Genomic DNA, 19,702 nt, shown 5'->3' with positions numbered 1-19,702 from the left:
TCACTTGCCCAGATTCACTTTGGCTTCTCTGATCTGATCTTACATGTCCATTCCATATGTCTGGCTGATCCAGCAGGCGCACGGAGTAGCAGTAGCCACCCACATGCTATCAGGACCAGTGAACCAGTGCTGTCCTTAGCCCTGGCGAAGAGATTTTAGCATATAGCCTAAGCAAGTGTTCACACTTGTATGTTCTAAAGTGGGCTAGCACCAACTTTAGCCCTGGGCTAGCTGACCATGTTCTGGACCGGGGTTAGCCTCAGAAATACCCCCAATCACGGTGCCAAAAGGCTTAGCCCAGGGTTAATGATGCTTGTGTGAACACAGGATAAGATGGCTCTGGTTTATCCTTAGCCTGAGGCTAGGGATAATCCAGGTCTAACTACAGTGTAGTGTGAAAAGGTGGATACCATTCTCCTCATGATGCAGAGACACTGGGCATATCTTATCCTGGTCGAGACCCCAAAACTGTCTGCCTGAACAAGAATGGAATTGCAGTCACATAGATGCAGGCTTGTGTAAAAGTGGCAAAATACTGACCACAGCAACGGACAACTGTTCTCACCGAACAGGGAGATGTGGATCACACACACACACGGTAATATCTCTTCCTGAACTTCAGAGTGTTGTGTATTGTAAGAGTATTATAAAACTCATTTTGGTGTCATATCAAGACCATTCTGACAGTGTTGCAGGAATGCAGGAATATGTTAATCTTACATGTCCATTCTCCGACAGCCTCCTTTAGCACCCAGGGAAACGGCGAACGCTGTGGGAACATCTACCATCCAGAGGTTTAGAGTCCAGGCCCAGTACTGCAGTACAAACATTGACTCAAAATTAAATTGGATAATAAATAATAATAATAATAAAACGAGTCACTGTCCAAATACTCATGGACTTCTTTTATACTTGTTTAAGCACATTTAAAAAAGACTTGCATGTACAATAGAGTGTAACAAGTGCTGTGTTTTATTTGTTTGGATGTCAATAGAAAGTGCACAACATACCCCCCCCGAACCCCTCAAATCCCTCAAACCCCAATCACAGCTCATCAAAGGCCTCCCGCTCACACACTGGGGACCGCCATGCTACAGCAAATAAATAGCAATAATCTCAGAAACAGCTATAGTTAGGAGCAGCCAGCCGGCTCTTTCTAATCGCTTATTATATTTATCTCCTGGTCTCCTTTCCGAGCTCCTACCTACACCCATCGGAGGAGGAGGAGGCAAGGATGGGAGAATCAAGGAAACGTTTATTAGACAAATGGAATGTTTTCAGTCTGAAACCACCTCAGTTACAGACGCAGATGGGCAGAGGCGGATCCACAGGTTGGTCATTTATACGTCACGTGTTCTCAGGAATTCTGCTCGGAATTCTGGGCCCCCTGTAAGAACATTACTCTGGTCTCCCCTTCGGTATTCCCACTGGAATTTTTGTGGGCCCTCACCAGCCCCACCCTCTCCCCCCACCCTGCATTTTCTGAGCGCAAAAGGATGCGCTCACGTTTCCTTGCTCAAGGATCCTAGCCTTGCTTGCCCCTAGCTCCTTCACAAGGAGCATTTAACGGGTTGAAGGAACGTCCTTAACGACGGATCGATTTCCAGGCCAGTCGAGGAACGAGGATCCATACTTCCAGATAGAAAGGAGGTGAGTAGAGGAAAGGAGGATACAGTTTGTTTCGAATATTGGGATGGGCACCCCCGTAGGGATATAATAATAAATAAGCGATTGGGAACGTGCCCGGGGTGAGGTGTGCTACTCCTGCTCCACACCGCCCCCTGGTGGCGAGTCGAGTGTTCTGAGCGGGGAGGTGTCCGGATCTGGGGTCGGGGTCGGGGTGACGGCAGGGTGGCTAAAGTTCCTGAGCGCCTCCTCCCGCTCGGCGGGGCTGAACACCAGGGTGAGCGGGTGAACCTGCTGGATGTGCCGCTTGATGGTGCTGACTTTGAGGGTGGCGAGGGCGGCCCCGCACACCACACACACCAGCCCCCGCCGCCGGCTGTCGTACTCCATCAGGTACTCCGTGCGCCAGCGCTCCTGGTAGTTACGCTGCTGGTCCTTCCCTGCGTGGGGGCCCAGCCGGCCGGGCCCTGCCCCCCGCCCCGGGGTGGTGCTGCTGGGGGGACTGACATCCGGGGGAGGATCTTCTGCATGACCCTGGAGCCCTGCTGAGAGGAGAGAGAGAGAGAAGGGTGTTAGACACTGATCAGGGCCCGAGTTATGCCATAATCACCGTGCGTCTTTTTCATCCCTGTGTTTGTGGAACAGTGCGTGTGTTTGTGTTTGTAGCGTGTGTTAGGGTTTGTTTCTGAGTGTGTGTGTGTGTGTCTCTTGTGTGTTAAGGTATGTTTCTGAGTGTGTGTGTGTCCAGTGTGTGTTACTGTGTGATTCTGTGTGTGTGCATTTGATGCATGTTAATGTTCATTTGTGTGTGTCTCTTGGGGTTTTCTGTTACCTTCCTGTGGGCCCGGGATCCCCTGCCTGTTTGTGTGTGTGTGAGTGTGTGTGTGTGTGTGTGTGTGTGTGTGAGTGTGTGTGTATGTGTGTGAGTGTGAGTGTGAGTGTGAGTGCGAGTGAGTGTGTGTGTATGTATGTGCGTGCGTGCGTGCGTGCGTGTGTGTGTACGCCTGCTGCATGTTAATGTGCTTGTGTGTGTGTCCTGTGTGCGGTTACCTTCCTGTGGCCCCGGGGCCCCGGCCTGTTTGCTCCAGGCGTCGGCGAGGGCGCGTCTCTGGGGCCGGCTGAGGGTGGCGGTGTCGGGGTGCTGCAGGCGGATGTGTTGGCGGAAGGTCTTGGCGTTGGCGGTGGGCAGGGTCTGGGAGCACACCATGCAGACTACCGCCCGGCGGGTGGGGCAGCGGGCCACCAGGTACCCTAGCCGCCATCGCTTCGGCAGCCTGCCCGCCGACGGGCTCCGCGGCAACGCCACGCCTGCTCCGCTGTCTCCAGGCAACCCACCGTCTGCGCTGGCCCCGCCCCCTCCGGGCACCCCGACGTCCATGCTGGCCCCGCCCCCATCCGGCAGAGGCTCCGGTTTGATTGACGTTTGCTCCAGCAGCGAGCCACTCTCTGATTCTGACACAGAGAGGAGAGAGGGACGAACAGAGAGAGGTAAGGGAGAGTGAGAATACCTCACACACACACAGGGCTACTGCACAAAAAGTGCAGTATGGAGTGTCTCTCCACAGCGCTGTACAGCAGGGAGACCGGGTGCTCTCCCTCCCCCTCCCTCCCTCCCACTCTCTCCCCCTCCCTCCCTCCCTCTTTCTCTCTCACCCTCTCTCACTGTGTTTCTGGGCCCAGGTGTGCAGTATGGAGCGTCTCTCCACAGCGCTGTACAGCAGGGAGACAGGGTGCTCTCCCTCTCTCCCTCCCCCTCCCTCCCTCTTTCTCTCTCACCCCTCTGTCCCTCTCTCTCTCCCTCCCTCTCTCACCGTGTTTCTGGGCCCAGGTGTGCAGTATGGAGTGTCTCTCCACAGCGCTGTACAGCAGGGAGACAGGGTGCCGGTCGAGGACGTGCCGCTTGATGTGCTCCAGGTGCAGAGAGGGCAGCTGTCCGGAGCAGACCATGCAGACCAGCCGGCCCTCCTGGGCCCGGTACTCCATCAGGAACTCCTGCCGGAACCAGGCATGCAGAGAGTCGTCCACGTACCGCTCCAGCACGAGGGCTGGGGGCTCGGGGGAGGGGGAGGGCTGTTGAGGCTCTGGGGGGGCCACAGCGGAGGGACGCGGGGCCGGATCGGCCTTAACCCCGGGGGTCTCCGACGTCGGCTCACCTGGGAAACGCAGAAGGGAAAAATGACTGATGATGATTCTGCTGAAACAGCCGCTCTAGTTGGGCTAATATCCTTCACAGCAGCCACACTCTCAGAAATAAAGTCACAGTGGAGTACATTTTCTCCAAGGATCAAATTTGCCAAATGTACCATGAAAGTACAGTAATGTTCTCTTTGGGTACAAATGAATATGCTTTCCAAGCAAAAAAGGTACAAAAAAGGTTCATCATATATTGCTGGCTATGAGGTACAATTGTATCTATAGGGTACCGCCACAGTGACAAGCATTTATACCTTTTTAGGACAAAACAACATCTAACTAAAGGAGCTACAGCGTTAGCATTAGCACTGTAAGTATTATTTGTGCTGCAGCATGGCACTTTTCTTTTAACTGTCCTCCTCAAAAAAAGTGCATGAACATCAAAATCAACTGGAAATTACTCAATTATTATTCATCCTGGCTCTGTTCTCTGCATTTCTAAAGACCTTATTCAAAACACACTTCTAATCCCGTTTAATATTTTAGTGACCATCAGTTTTGGATGTACAACAGACTCAAGTTCAGGACTATTACTGATTTAATATTAATTCCATGCTAATAACACTATGCTTTAATATTGTCTTTGTTTCAAAACATAAGGACTCGTCATAGCCAGTGCCTTGCTGTAGTGCAGCTAAATGTTCTGTTCGTGCTAACATATGGCCAGTTTAATCTAACAAATCCTCTTATCCTTACCTGACGAAAGGGGTACAGAGTTCAGCGCCCCCTCTTGGCTCTGCGTCCCCGGGCCCGAGGGCCGGGCGGGACTCGGCGCCCCCTGCACCCGGAGGTGGGAGTCCCAGCCGACGCGGATGGCCTCCTTGTCGGCAGCGTTCCAGAGCAGGGACTCCGGGTGCTTCTGCTGGATGTGGCGCTTGATGGTGCTGAGTTTCAGTGTGGCTAGGGAGCTGCCGCACACCATGCACAGCATTCGGTGCCGCTGCGCGTCGAAATCCATCAGGAACTCGGCGCGCCAGTACTCGTGGTAGTACCGTCGGTGGTCGCGGCCAGGGATCCGGCTGTTGCCCGAACGCGACGCCCTCTCCACCCGCCGCTTGCCTCGCTTGGCCCGCGATGGCCCGGCCACCGGCGACAGGAGGAGCGGAAAGTCCGGCCCTTCGCTCACACTCCAGTAGGTGGTGCCGGGGAAGAGCCCAGGGGTTGCCTCCTCGCCCTCCTCCTCCGCACCGAAACCGTTGGCCACGCTATCCTCCTCTACGAGAGAGAGAGGACATGGTGTCGGTCAGGCTCCGTCCCAGTCCACACAAGTTTGTTTTGGAGTCAAAACATAACATTCATACAGTGTCCTCTTACTAATGTGACAGACTAGCTAGCTACTGAATAGGACATTTGTATTTCTGTACGTCATGTGAATTCTGTAGTATTATGAGTATTATTATAAATAATAATCATAATAATCATAAATCAAATCTCACAGCAGTGAAATGTGGTTCAATAGCCTATGTGCGGGTTCATTCAGTTTTTTCCATTGACTTCATGTGTGATTTTAGTGTATTTTCAGCTGAATTTCTGGTGATTGAATCTATTACCTCTGTCTCATTTCATGACCTAATGATGCTGACCATTACAGTGGGCTCCACAGTCGGAAACTCGATGAACACTGCATGGAACCACGCAGATGGTGCACATTAAAAGTTATAACCCGAATTCACTGCCAGTGTTATAACGGTTCCGCGTAGGCCTACACTGACCAATGAAATGGATTTGCATGTTCGTGTTTCAGGTGGGGCAAAGCCGCTTTGCCACTGCGCAAGTTCTTCACCTGAACCATTTCAGATAGCCTACGGTTGCAACAATGAGTAGCCTAGCTAAATAAAATCGCGATGCGCGCATTTTATAATATGCACAGAGAACGCCCTAATACACGTTTTGTTAATCAAATAAGCTGTGTCATAATAATGTAAGAGAGTCGTATGCTTCCATACAGCTCATACATGTCATGAAATAGCCAAACTGACATTAAGATGTTTCGTTGAGGAGCTGGTAGGTGTGCGTAATCCGGCGAGGATGACTCCGAAAAAAACATCTATATTATGGTGCCTAGAGCAATGGTTATCTCCATCGCCACGTCGTAGATCAAGGACAAATCCGTCTTTCCATCCCTGTTCGCACAGCATCGTTCTCAGTGCAGCCTAGTTCATTTCAAACATGAACATCTGCTATGTCGCGGTACGGTCTCCTAAATTGTTTCTGCAGAACAGTAAGATTACATTTTCAGAACACGTCCGTTGAAATGATTAAAGATTGAAGTTTCTGATCAGTAAATATTTTTTTCTCAGAAAGAGTTTTTCGTATGAACATGAAGACGGTGGTTCACTACTTTTAGTGTCCGCTAGGTGGAGCCTCTAATACACAGCTGGCGCCCAGCCGGATATTTTGCCTTTGTTTACTCAAGAGCCAGGGAGAATATGGGGCCATACCGTGTGCTAGTAATGACCGTCACACGGATTAACACTGTGGAAGGGCTAGACGGGTGAGAGGGCTTGTAGCAATCAGAATGAGGAAAAACTTAGTTTGTACCTGCTGAGTTGAGACCCCAATCATTCGGCATTTCCGACGCTTCCTCCTCGACGCTTAGTACTACTGAGAGAGAATGTGTCTGCTCCTCGCAAGGGTGATCCTGGGACTCGGATTTTCGCTTCTCTTGTTCTTCCATTATAGTGTAATGTGGTATTAAATAGCACAGAGTCTTCCGTGTTTGTCAGGTTACCGGAAACAGGGATTTTAAAACCATTCAGAAAGCCATTTAAAAGACAAGCACCCATAAAACCCTTCGCTGTTTCTATATCCTGAACACCCCTCCCACTGTCTGCCCGACGCCGGAGACAAGTTAACTTTTTTACATCGATATAGACCGTTTTAGGTCGGTTGAGAGCGGCGTTTAAAGCACAATAACTGAAACTATATTGTTTACAGTTCGCTAAACCGGCCTCCTGGCGTGAATTGTAATGCTCGTGTTCGCGTGGGGAACCGAGCTAGGGGCCCCTGGGGCTCCTCAGGGGGCTCCTGGGTAAATTTAAAGGGACATACACACCTTTGGCACGGAGTTGAGCTTAGCTTGGGGGCCAAATCTTTTTAAGCAAATTGTTGAAATGCTATTATTATTATTATTATTATTATTATTATTATTATTATTAGAATTATTATTATGAGTAGTAGTAGTAGTAGTAGTAGTAGTAGTAGTAGTAGTAGTAGTAGTATTGTTATTTCCGCCTAGTAACAGAAAATTGTGTTATTTTAAAATGGCACAATTATTTATTTCAAAGGTTATGAACACACGGTCAGAATTGACTTCTGCTGCTTTCGCAGATACGGTGTTTTACGCAGGCTACTGCCGAAGCAAACACGTTTTATGATACATTAGATAAGTATGATTAATAAACATATTTAATTAAAACAAAACACCGGACAGTTAATCAGCTACTTCTACACATTCAAATACATTTAGCAGTCGTTTAATCCAAGGAGATCTACATAGCTAGAGGGACATCCGTGTATAGCTACTATATGCATTATGGTATGCTCTATAGTGCAATAGTGAAGGTGGCGACCTCGAACAATATAACAAATAAATGATATACGTAGGAAATGTATGCTGTTGACTTCTAAAGATTAACTGAATTGTAGCCTACCCTTTGTCCTGAATATTTAAAACACCGGTAAATAACGCAACTACGGCATAATCGCTTATGTAGTTTACGATATAATATAGGCTAATTACTTCAAGGAGACAAGTGTTACATTGAGGGGAATGTTCCCGTGCGGAAATGGTTCCTGCACATGCTCAGATGAAATCGGCTTGTCAGAAAACTGGGACGGTGAATGCATCCAAATCAAACACTGGAAAGAGAAACAGAAAGAAACGCCAAAACAGGCGACAAATTTAAAACGAGCCCTCGCGAATTCAGTTGGATCCTTACTCTCTGCTTTAATGCGAGTGTAATATATTGGGCCCCCCTTACATTTATGTGGACCGTCATCGAGAAAATGGCGTTAAGGCAGGACGCGAGTTCTACTGTAACGTGGTGTAGCCTATTAGTTGAATCACCGCGTTTCTCTAAAGCGTGTTTGGTTTTTCCAGTCAAATCCCCACTGTAATATCTTATTAAAAGTAAAACCAACTTTAAAATATGGCGAAATGAATGAAAATGATGCCAATAATACCTGTTACTATCTGAATCGAATCTGTTCATTTCTAGTCCCGGTTAAATAATTGTTATTTTCCTTTGTTGATTCATTTATTGTAGGAGAGGATTATTTTCCTTAAGCTTGCTTAAATGTAGCATTACCGAATGTATGGTCATGCATTATAAACAAACGTCTGCGCTATTTTGAAGCATAATCATAATTGTGTCGCGTTCACTTATTAACTAATGTTTCTTGGTCATGCTTAAGCCTCTCGTAAATTATAGAATGAACACGGCGTCTGGATTACACTTTAAATTTGCAGACCGTTGCTGTCATTCTTTAAGCCATGAATGGCAATTTTCAGCAGGCATAACTAGTGTTAATGCCATGACACAGCGATATAATATTTTACTCTCGTGTTTAAGACCCGCTGACAGCTTGTCCTTGTTGTAATTATGTGTACCCAGTCCGTGTAGTCAAAACCATCTGTGTTTAATACCTTATATTTAGGTGAGACGTACTAGAACTGAATGCTATTATCAATTAGCCAACTATGTTACAATAGTCGCTGCCTTTTACTGCACTTTGGCTTGAGAGGACCTTGTTTGACACAACACAAAAAAATAGACTGAAAATGATGAACTCGTATTTTAGCTGGATGCAGGGCCCCTCAACATGGTGTCCTAACATCATCCTGTGTGCAGCTGTTGTGGGGCAGGTGAGTTCACTTGAGTGTACAGGGTGCAGTGGCTGAGCATTGTGATAACCAGGTTGTTTATTTGATTTCCAACTGAGACCTGACTGTTTCGTACCTCCATGAACCAACCTAACTCCTTATGCCCCTTTTCTAGGCAATTCCCTGAGCTGGGGAACGGGTTATACTCCGTAATACCAATAAAAACATATAAAAGGAATAAGATGAATGAGAATAATCCACTTATTCAGTATCTATTAGGTAAACTAAATGAAACTGACATAAATATGAAGAAATACCTTAAATATATCATAACTGCAACCAACTACGTGTTATAATGTAACTGTAACCGTCTTTCCTTCTACCTCCACTAAATTATGGCTAAATCACATCTATTCATACACTGACAGGATCACTTTTATAACTGACAAATTCAAATTCTGGTCCTATGGGATGACTGGAATGCAGAGTTTGCTCCAATAAATCACATACATTTCTTTTTCACAAAGTAAAAAGAAAAAAGTAAGCAATGAGATCTACCTGATTGGACAAAACCTGTAAAAACATATACCCTTGTCCAATCCGGAAAAGGATCTTACTTAGCGTCCAGGCAGAGAGAAATAGTGCACACTTACCTAGCACTTTATTAGGAACACCTGTACACCGACTTACTCATGTGATTATCTAATCAGCCAATCATGTGGCAGCAGTGCAATGCATAAATGCATCATGCAGATATGGGTCAGGAGCTTCAGTTAATGCTCACATCAACCATCAGAATGGGGAAAAATTGTGATCTCAGTTATTTAGACCAGGGCATGATTGTTGGTGCCAGACTGACTGGTTTGAGTATTTAAGTAACAGCTGATCTCCTGGGATTTTCACCGTGTGAGAAAAAAAAAAAAAACATCGAGTGAGCCACAGTTCTGTGGGCAGAAATGCCTTGCTAATGAGAGAGGTCAGAGGAGAAGGGCTAGACTGGTTGAAACTGACAGGAAGGTGACAGTAACACACATAACCACGTATTAGAACAGTGGTATGCAAGAGAGCATCTCTGAACACACAATGCATGAAACATCTTAAGTGGATAGGCTACAGCAGCAAAAGACATAATAAGTCTGACAAATAGGTCTAATAAATACCTAATAAAGTGCTCACTGAGTATATAGGCCCTAAATGATAGATGAGAGGCAAGCCTCCGACTGTTTTTTTTAAGCCTCTGCTCCTCAGAGAGAACTGCCAGCGAGAAAGAGCTGTGTCTGCATTTCCACTACAACCTGACTAATGATTTCAGACCCATTCACCTTTAACATGCAATCTGACATTTCCATTTTGTCATATTCTCTACCATCTTTGGGACTGCCCACCAGTGCATCATGGCAGCGCATACGAAGTTTGGATAGTCTTGTCACAAAGCTTATTTCAGCTTTCTGTATTGAGGGAAACAAACTGCCTTGTTTGTTCTTGAATTAGCTTTTAATGAGTATTAGGTTTCGTGTTTTCCATGTATTGTATTCCATTGTCCACCCTCTTTGCCCTTTTTTCTGTTCCCTGACCTTCTTGCCAGCTCGGACAGAGGCCAAGATCCTACCACGCAACTTAGCTTACTTTACAGTAACTAAGTCTAGGACATTTTCATCCTGGTGAACTAGTACGTGCTGCGCTAGATAACCACCAGGAAAACTTCCACAACCTGGAACTTGGTACACGCCCTGTGTATTACCAACAGCTAAACAAACTTTTGCGGCCTGCAACCAACACCGCCGGCACGACCGGACCATGCATGGCATTGCCTAGGCTAAAGCCAAGGTCACCAACTGGTATGCAGCTCCCCACGGAAATTCCACATTTGAATTTATTCCTGTGCATTAATGTGTCCCTCATAGGATAGTGAGGGAAAGTTTTCTTTCGCATTTGCTTCTTCAGAATCATCACACTGTCATTCTTCTCCAGTGACTCCAAGATTTTCTGGATCCAATTTCTGTCTTTGGAGCCTTCCAGCTTATCCAGGTAACTTTGCTGTCAATTCCGTGTCTTCTCATACCCAGCCAGAATCTGTTGACTAACTTCAAAGCCGGTATTCGCAGGCACTGTTACGTACCGAACAGGACTTCTCGAGCTCACAACCAGAATATTTCCATGCTGGAGAAGGGTAGCCAGGAGATACTCCTGAACTGGTCTGAACTATTGAGACAATCCATTGAAAAAATAATTAAAACAATTTGACCTTATTTCAGAATGAATGAAAGCTGTTTTGGGGAATACAAGGTGACTGGATCAGCTGGCCTTCAAAACAGGACCTCTGGTATTGTTTATAACGTGAATAAATTAAACACCATATTACCTGGAAGAAAAGGCTTTGCACAATGAGTAGCTAAAATGGGTACAACTTGCTAAGCATTAAAAAAAAATGACAAGCAAAGATCAAAAGGACACTTGGACTTTCTCGTAATTATACTGTCAACAGAAAGCTTGTTTTCTTTCACGTTTGCACACAGTTCCTTCACTCTTCTACCGGGGACTCCGTGATAGGGTTTTCTGATATCCTGGATCACCTTGGTGGACACTTCCAGTTGATCAATTTTACTTTGCTGTCGCTTCCGGGTCTTCTCATATCCGGTCAGAATCTGCTGAATAACTTCACAGCCGGTATTCCCCGGCATCACTGTTATGTTCCCAATGTGACCTCTCGAGCTCTCGACCAAAATGTATCCGTGCTGGAGGTGGGTAGCCAGGTGATGCTCTGGGTTTATATCCCGATATAACTCCAAGCTGTCAAAGTGCAGAAGATTCACGCAGGCACAGTGGCATCTTGTAATTGGCAATATGAGCGATGTTAGTACGAACGGCAATTTCACGGAAGCAGAAACAGAGACGTGTCAGGATGGTCGTACCTATGACTGAATTTGAGGAAACCATAGTCTCAGAGGGAAGTGGCCATTCCTTTGCAGACATCAATTGGTAATTTTATTTTTATTATTATTATTTATTATTAACCTTAATTTATTTTTCTTCTGAGGGGGAGGTACCCCACTACCTGCAGTGAAATTTACCAAAGCAGCAGATGTAGGTAATCCAGCTAAAACCAAAAATGGGTTGTTTCAGTAGTTCAGATGAAGTTCTATTATTTGCACTATGAACTTACAAGTAGTCCATTATGAACTGAAATCCGTAAGTGTAATACATTTAAGGCTCAAATTTACAGTCTCCTTTACAGTTTGTACAGTTTGGTTGTACATGTATGTATGTGTGTGGGGGGGTTCTAAGGAGAAAATTAAGAAAGGAAAAACAACATAACAGTATTTAGAATCATGCTACCATAATTAACAGCAAAATATTCTAATTTCACCATCAATGTGACTGTACATTGCACTCATACTAATAAATCCTGTTAATATGAGGACATTTCTTACAGCTGCCCCCAAATTTAGACTTCAAAAAGTCCTGTATAGCCACAGTGACCCTTAGAAACCCCTGCAGTCCTCTGTCATTTGGTGCGACTGGGAGGATGACCCTGCATTCCACAGGTTTTGTGCAGGTCCAATCTGTCCAATGTGGCGCAACATTGGGTCAAGTGGTAAGAGCCGTCTTCTGGCAGTCAGGGAAGTGTCCCTGTGCAAGGCGCCTAACCTCAAAATGCTCCCAGTGAGCTGGTTTGTACCTTGCATGGCAGCCAATCGCTGTTGGTGTGTATGAATGGGTGAATGAGAAGCATCAATTTTACAGCATTTTGGATAAAGCGCTTTATAAATGCCAACCATTTTTCTGCCAATGATCCAGTGGGCTCTTAGTAGCTGGGGGTCTATCAGCATGGCTACCTAAATGGTAAATGGTAAATGGTTGGCATTTATATAGCGCCTTTATCCAAAGCGCTGTACAATTGATGCTTCTCATTCACCCATTCATACACACACTCACACACCGATGGCGATTGGCTGCCATGCAAGGCACCGACCAGCTTGTCAGAAGCATTTGGGGGTTAGGTGTCTTGCTCAGGGACACTTCGACACAGCCCAGGCGGGGGATCGAACCAGTAACCCTCCGACTGCCAGACGACTGTTCTTACTGCCTGAGCCATGTCGCCCAACCTGTCCTGCAGGTTATTGTGACCCCCCCACATGCAGATGTTGTCCTTGTTGACCTGCCATTTTGGCAGGTAATGCTTCACAAAGCAAGACCAGACGTGGTTGGTGAGCCACCTGACTGCCCCATTAGAAGGACTGCAATGTCTAAAGAAACATACCCCAGTACTTTAGCATTTAGAACTCCACTTTGATAAGGTGGGAGGACTTTGGAGGACTGTGACCAACTGAGGGCCTACTTTCATTACTGCCTTCACTGACCAAATTTCTCTCTCCCTCGCTTCACATCAATAAGGTGCTCTGAGAGTAACTGAAGGTTTGAACTCATATCTGCACAGTTCGTTCCCTGATCCAATAACAACCCAAAGGGTTACTACAACAGTGGTCACTAACCCTGTTCTGGGAGATCAACCATCTTGTAGGTCTTCACTCCAACCCTAACAAAGCACACCTCATTCAACAGCTTCAGATCTCATTGACCTGCTAATTAGTAGAAGCAGGTGTGCCAAATTACAGTTGAAGTGAAAACTTTCAGGACGGTAGATCTCCAGGAACAGTGACCATGAACCTCCAGAGGGCCATGAGGAAGGAGTCTGTCTCTAGGTGGGTGCATCTGGCTGTCAGATATTTCAAATATGGGACCTGTGGTGTACTAATCTCAGCTCTCATAACAGAGAATACGGTCATATGCATCTTGGAACTATTATCTTTGGCATCCTCTGGGGTTGCAGCTGTTTGAATCACAAGCCACACCTCCCGAGGCAGCAACAGGAAAGATGGTCCCTGATCGTCTTTGGTTTTAACAGCTCCGACAGTTATCAAGCTCATCTGCCCAGAGTCAATGTAGCGCCATAGTTGCTGGTTTCTCAGCTCCTGCATTTCTGCCACCCTCTCCTCATGCCCACAAACACTGTAAAATAGCATGAGTCAGATTGCAGTCATGCCTACAAGGTGGTGGCGGAGTCAATCCAGAGGGTGGTCTTACTTATCGCGTGGGTGAGCTCATTGACCAGCAGTTTTGGCAAGCTGGGCTCCAGTGAGGGTTGGTTTCAGATCACAGATACACCAACGATCTGTAGACACATTCTGACATGTCACTAAAGATATGGATCTCTCAGCACATATGTAGCACCTGGGCAGAGAGATGAGTGCCAGGTCTTCAAGTTCATTCTTCCAGTCACACCAGGTCTGGAGTGAGTCTGGATCGTTCCACTGTCCTTTGCCCACAGGTGCTGAACTAAGACGTTCACCCTGGTTGTGAACAGGACAATGTAGCCAAGTAGATTGTATTAACTGGCTAAGACGTGGTACACATTGGGCATGGCAGCGACTGCATGTGATTTATGAAAATTTAAAATCTTCAGTGTGTTTGATTTTAAACCTTTTGTAATGGTACAAAAAAATCTGGGTTCAGTGTATCTCCATGTTGATTTCATGATTAATATTCAGTAGAGCAGAAAAAAGGTGAAAGATGTGAAATACAAAACTGCTTTTCATATATTATGAAAATGTAAACCCAGGTTAACTGGCCCTAATTTCTTGCAGAACAAAATTAGGCACATTAACACCAAGTTAATGTTATGCACCTGTTTTAAAGCAAGACAACTGAAATTGTTCAGTTTACAGCGTCCGCCAAACCGAAAGCCCAGTACTGAAGGAAAGGTCTTGGCAAAGTAAGCGGTGATGCTTTTCTGATTACACACAGGCTACGTTGCTGCTTCTGCTGTTTCACAGAAGCCATATCCCTGTAGGTAGAGCATCAATGACAGAGGGATGACACAGGCTACTATCTTTGTTACACAGTGGTAAAGGTGAGGGCACAGACTGGTACATTCTTTTTTTTTTTTTTTGATATTTTTTCGGCCTTTTTCAGCTTTATTGGACAGTATAGTATAGAGAGACAGGAAGAATGGGAGCAAGAGAGAGGGAAAGACATGCGACAAATTGTCAGACGGTCGGATTCGAACCGCTGACGTCGCGGCTCGCAATGAGCATGCGGTTAGTGCTCTACAGGCTGTGCCACCGAGACACCGCCACTGGTACATTCTTTGGGGAGATCCCTGTATATTTTTGCATTTATGTTTGTTTCTTTATTTAAATGCTTTTTGTTTAATTGCATTTAAAAAGAAAACCATATGCATAAATGTATTCACATTGCCTTAAACCAATTTAATGTTTGTTGACAATTGGGAGATACGGTTAACAGTCGGCAGGGACAGCTAGCAATCACTCTATGCAAATAGGGTAAGCTGGGGTCAGGTACCAAAGTGAAATATCCCTTTAAGGCTTGTAGTAGCCAACATTGCCCAACAGGTGGCACCAATAGAGGTGCAGCTATCAGTTTGCAGTATGAGAGAAAAGGACCAGCAGGTATGGTTGCCTCATATGTCCAGTTTTTTCAGTTATATTTCCATTAAGGGTAGTTTTTGCTCAAATGCCCTTGTTGTGACTGTTTACATATTGGTAAAAATATACGGTGGTAAATATAGGTTTGGGTGAAAGATGACTGGAATCAAAAAAAGTGAGTGAGGGCTTGTCTGTGCTCTTCCGAATTACAGAGTATGCCTCAACAATAAAAAAAGTTAAAACATTTACATTTAGAGAAACAGGAAAATAATCCAGGATAAATAAATAATATGAATCAATCAACATATTATACAAATATTATACACAAAGTGGATATTTCCTCGTCAGCACAGATACGGTGCCCAACAGTGATCTGGAAGGGTTCAAATATTATCTCACACAAATGCATATAATGCCTAACAAAGACTCATAAAAGAGATCTCATAAACATAAAATCAGAAGAACTATCAGCCTGTAGTCCATACAGCTATGAAGAGTCGGCCAACACTTATCTCTAACCCTAAAAACTTTCACAATGGCACATTGCCTAAAAAGACTTTTGCCTGCATCATTACATTTATATAGAGCGTTTCTCCACACTCAAAGAGCTTACAGTGATGAGGGGGAAACTCGCCTCAACCACCACCAATATGTTTTTGCCAATTGAATCAGGGGATGACTAGGTGGCAGTTTCAAAGAGCCAGGGTTGGGAATTTAGCCAGGACACCAGGGAACCCCCTACTCTTTGTGAAGAGTGTCAAACCTGCTTAACAATATCTTTGTCTAAAAAACAAGATCTCACAAAAATGGGTAGGTTCAGTGCTGGGTTTAATTTGCAGGTGTGAATGTGTCAGACACAGGCACACACCCTGGCGATTGATACTGACCTGTCCTTCCCTCAGTGGAGACTGCTGGAATCCTTCATTCATTTGGTATCATGCTTCAGGTATTTCAGGCATCACTTCATCTTCAAAATTTCTTGGACTCTAGGCCCAGTGACTGATATTTAAATTCATACATGAAAATGTTGAAATCACATGCGAAATTGAGTAAAAAAAAGGGTCAGTTTCGTAAGGGTCACATGAGGATATTCCTCGGGCAGTTAAAAGCTATATAAAAAGTTATTGTGACCCCCCACATGCAGAGAAGGCGACACATTCCCAGAAATCAACCCCCCTGCCCACGGGTTCACTGAGAGGCCCATTCAAGTGGAGAAATATGGCCCACCTGTAGTCCAACGTGAGGCCGCAGTGAGGGAAAACGGGCGGAGGGGGTGCCACTAGTGCCCTCCTGAAAAACATGCCAAGAGACTGAAACTCGCTATAAATGCAAAAAATAAATCTGCAAGTCACACAAAGACAAATTCAGTCATGTGCAGATTGAACATAACTGATGTAAGTGACCCAAAAATGTAACAAGAGGATTAAATTGACTCTGCCAAAATACCACTGGCTTTTATGGGATTAAATCCCATGGTGAGTAAATGCTTAAATTGTCTCTTCTATACTTTTGTAGGAACCCCCCAAATACACCAAAAGCGGAAGTATCTGAGAGGCGAAGGAAAAGCGTGTAGTCTTACCAGGCGCTACTGGAACATGGTTATTTAAGTGTTTTCTTGTTTATCTGACTCCATACGATAAGTTTAACTGCTTGTCTGTTCTAACAGTTCAAAAAACTATTAGAAAAAAGGAAAAGTCAAATATCCGCCAATAGTGTGGCTCTATACGATTGCTGTCTATCTGTGTAGACGCGGACGTGCCTCTGGCCTGGATAGCCTACAATGATACACTTATGTATCTTGTGACGGCACTATGCTGTCTATGTCTGTTAGGACTTTAAACTGCGAAGTCAATAGGATGCAGTGCATGTGCAATGCAGAAATAGAATGACAATATAAAGATGTAATATGAATGGCGCGCAGGAGGTCGTATTAGCGAGAGTCCTTGAACCATTCCACGTTTCCCTCTATATACCCAGGGTTTATAGGAAAAACAACAAATCATCAAATAAAGAGTCACAAGACAGCGGCAACAACAATGGCCCTGCTGATCTTATCTCTGTATGCAATAGTCCTGTATTGACGAGGACTCTTTTCATCAAACCTTGCTGACCCTGACTGGTAAACTGGTAACATGGTAAACAGAGTTTCCTTTTTAGGGTCTGCAGAGAGGCACACTCTTCCTGTGCATTCGTTTTTGTTCTGTCAGATAGGAAAGCTGCTGTAGCCTTCATTGTAAAAATTATATTGAAAAAGTTTTACCTAGTTTGACCTTATTTCATATGAATAATTATAGATAATATATTATATTACATTACATTATTGGCATTTGGCAGACGCTCTTATCCAGAGCGACGTACAACAAAGTGCATACCCATAACCAGGGGTAAGTGCGCTGAAAGACCCTAGAGGGAAGTACAATTTCAATTGCTACCCATACAACAAAGATAAGGACCAGGGCCTATTTTTTTTTTCATTTTTTTTTTTTTATCAACAAATAAACAAACAAACAACAAAGCAAAAGTGACCAAACTTAACTATCTGCTTACTGCTTACCTAGCCAACTAAAAATACCGAAACACTACGTAAATCACAAAGACAACAATTAAGGTTCACATGGAGGTAGGGAGGGATGGGGAGAGGTGCTGCTTGAAGAGGTGCGTCTTCAGTTTGCACTTGAAGGTGGGGAGAGATTCTACAGTTCTGACCTCAACGGGGTGTTCGTTCCACCACCGTGGAGCCAGAACAGACAGTAGTCGTGAGCGTGAGGTGGAGGTTCGGAGAGGGGGAGGTGCCAAGCGGCCTGTGGAGGCTGAACGAAGAGGTCTGGCAGGGGTGTAGGGTCTGATGATTTTTTGTAGGTAAGCTGGGGAAGACCCCTTAACTGCTTGGAAGGCTAGCACCAATGTTTTGAATTTGATGCGAGCCATGACAGGCAGCCAGTGGAGGGAAGTAAGCAGGGGGGTAACGTGTGAGTATTTGGGAAGGTTGAAGACCAGACGAGCTGCTGCATTCTGGATAAGTTGGAGGGGTCTGATGGCGGATGCTGGGAGGCCAGCCAAGAGGGAATTGCAGGAATTGGACCAGGAGCTGGGTCGAGTAGGGGGTGAGAAAGGGGCAGATTCTCCGTATGTCGTATAGGAAGAACCTGCATGACCGGGTCACCGCCGCAATGTTCTCGGAAGGGGACAGTCTGCTGTCCATCACCACGCCGAAGTTCCTTTCACTGGGTGATGGCTTGAGTGTGGTATCCCCGAGGGAAATAGAGAGATCCAGGTGGGGAGAGGTATTAGCAGGAATGAATATCATTTCAGTCTTGCCTGGGTTGAGCTTTAGATAGTGGTTGTCCATCCAGTTCTGGATGTCACTCAGGCAAGCAGAGATACGGGCAGAAACCTGTGTATCAGACAGTGGGAACGAGATGAAGAGTTGGGTATCATCCACATAGCAGTGGTAGGATAGCCCATGTGCAGTGATCACAGGGCCAAGGGAACAAGTGTAAAGAGAAAAAAGAAGCAGGCCTAGGACTGAGCCATCAGTCAGCAAAGTGATCAGCAGCGAAGGAGGACTGAGGTGGAGGAGGTGGTGCGTTGAGGAGAGAGGAGAAAATGGAAAACAGTTTCCGGGGGTTAGAAGCAGAGTTCTGAATTTGTGTCTGATAGTATTTTGCTTTGGCGGCAGTGACAGCAGAAGAGAATGCCGCCAGGAGAGACTGGTAAATTGTGAGGTCTGAAGGGTCTCTGGATTTTCCTCATTTCCTCTCCGCTGCGCGGAGGCTGGTCCTGGAGGTATGGAGGGTGTCAGATATCCAAGGACTGGGAGGGGATGTGCGAGGTGGCTTTGAGACAGGGGGACAGAGAGAGTCAAAGGCGGAGGAGAGAGATGAAAGGAGGGTGGCAGATGCAGAGTCAGTATATATATATAGTATATATATATATATATATATATATATATATATATATATATATATATTATATACACAATTATAAATAATGACATTATTTCAGAATACTGTAAATGTGCCTGCCTATCTGAGCTCATTGTGATACTGTATATTTTTTTGGTCATGAATAGGCCTACTGGAGAAAGTTAGTAAACGTTTTAGAGAATCAATAAACCTTTAAACCGTTTAAAATGTGTTTATTTTATTGTGCCATATTAAATAGAGTAACAATGGACCTCGGGTTGGTTTTGTAGGGTTGTAGTGGTCAATAAACCCTGCAAGATTGCTGACCTGGGGGAGGCCCCGGTCGTCTTTTCTTGTGCGTGACAGCTGCCAATAAAACACTATAACAATAAACAATGTCGAACTATTGATAGAAAGCTGAAGGAATATAACATAAAAAGGTGGAAGAACTCATGGCTATGCTATGTTCAGCAATCAGACAACCTGGTTATAGAAGTAAAAAATAATTACCTCCACATTGCAACTACATCACTCTTTAAAATGTTAGGAGGAAAAGGTTTCAGTGGAAGGTATAACATCAGAAAGATTCTGCTACCTGTCACCTGCATCTCGCATGGTGCTCCCAGTTATGATTAAAATCCACTGAAGGATTTAGTGTTTGTGGAATTATGACAAGACTGCCGAATGATGACTATAATAACGAATTG

At 45.2% G+C, this 19,702-nt stretch overlaps 1 protein-coding gene across 2 annotated transcripts; it reads right to left on the bottom strand.

The window, feature by feature from the left end:
- Window positions 1-1,055: 1,055 nt before the first annotated feature.
- Window positions 1,056-6,833, bottom strand: LOC133133856 (zinc finger translocation-associated protein-like). 2 transcript variants are annotated; one of them, XM_061250108.1, is made up of 5 exons: window positions 6,361-6,833; window positions 4,516-5,034; window positions 3,438-3,779; window positions 2,677-3,078; window positions 1,056-2,171 (listed from the first exon to the last, which is right to left on the bottom strand). In XM_061250108.1, exons 1-5 carry the CDS (start codon window positions 6,494-6,496, stop codon window positions 1,759-1,761), a joined length of 1,812 nt encoding a protein of 603 aa, XP_061106092.1. In that variant the 5' UTR covers window positions 6,497-6,833; the 3' UTR covers window positions 1,056-1,758. The 2 variants fall into 2 exon arrangements, with proteins under 2 accessions (XP_061106092.1, XP_061106093.1); XM_061250109.1 differs by having other exon boundaries at window positions 1,056-2,168.
- Between the last annotated feature and the right edge of the window lie 12,869 nt (window positions 6,834-19,702).

Source organism: Conger conger, chromosome 7, assembly GCF_963514075.1.
Source record: "Conger conger chromosome 7, fConCon1.1, whole genome shotgun sequence".
In the NCBI taxonomy this organism is placed as follows: Eukaryota; Metazoa; Chordata; class Actinopteri; order Anguilliformes; family Congridae; genus Conger; species Conger conger.
This window is presented reverse-complemented; position numbering and strand designations above follow the sequence as displayed.

Excerpts from the sequence above, each read along its gene's own strand:
- LOC133133856 (XM_061250108.1), bottom strand. The coding sequence starts at position 6,496 with ATGGAAGAACAAGAGAAGCGAAAATCCGAGTCCCAGGATCACCCTTGC. Across the intron at positions 5,035-6,360 it reads TTGGGGTCTCAACTCAGCAG|AGGAGGATAGCGTGGCCAAC; the intron begins GTACAAACTAAG and ends TCTCTCTCGTAG. Across the intron at positions 3,079-3,437 it reads CACCTGGGCCCAGAAACACG|AATCAGAGAGTGGCTCGCTG; the intron begins GTGAGAGAGGGA and ends TCTCTGTGTCAG.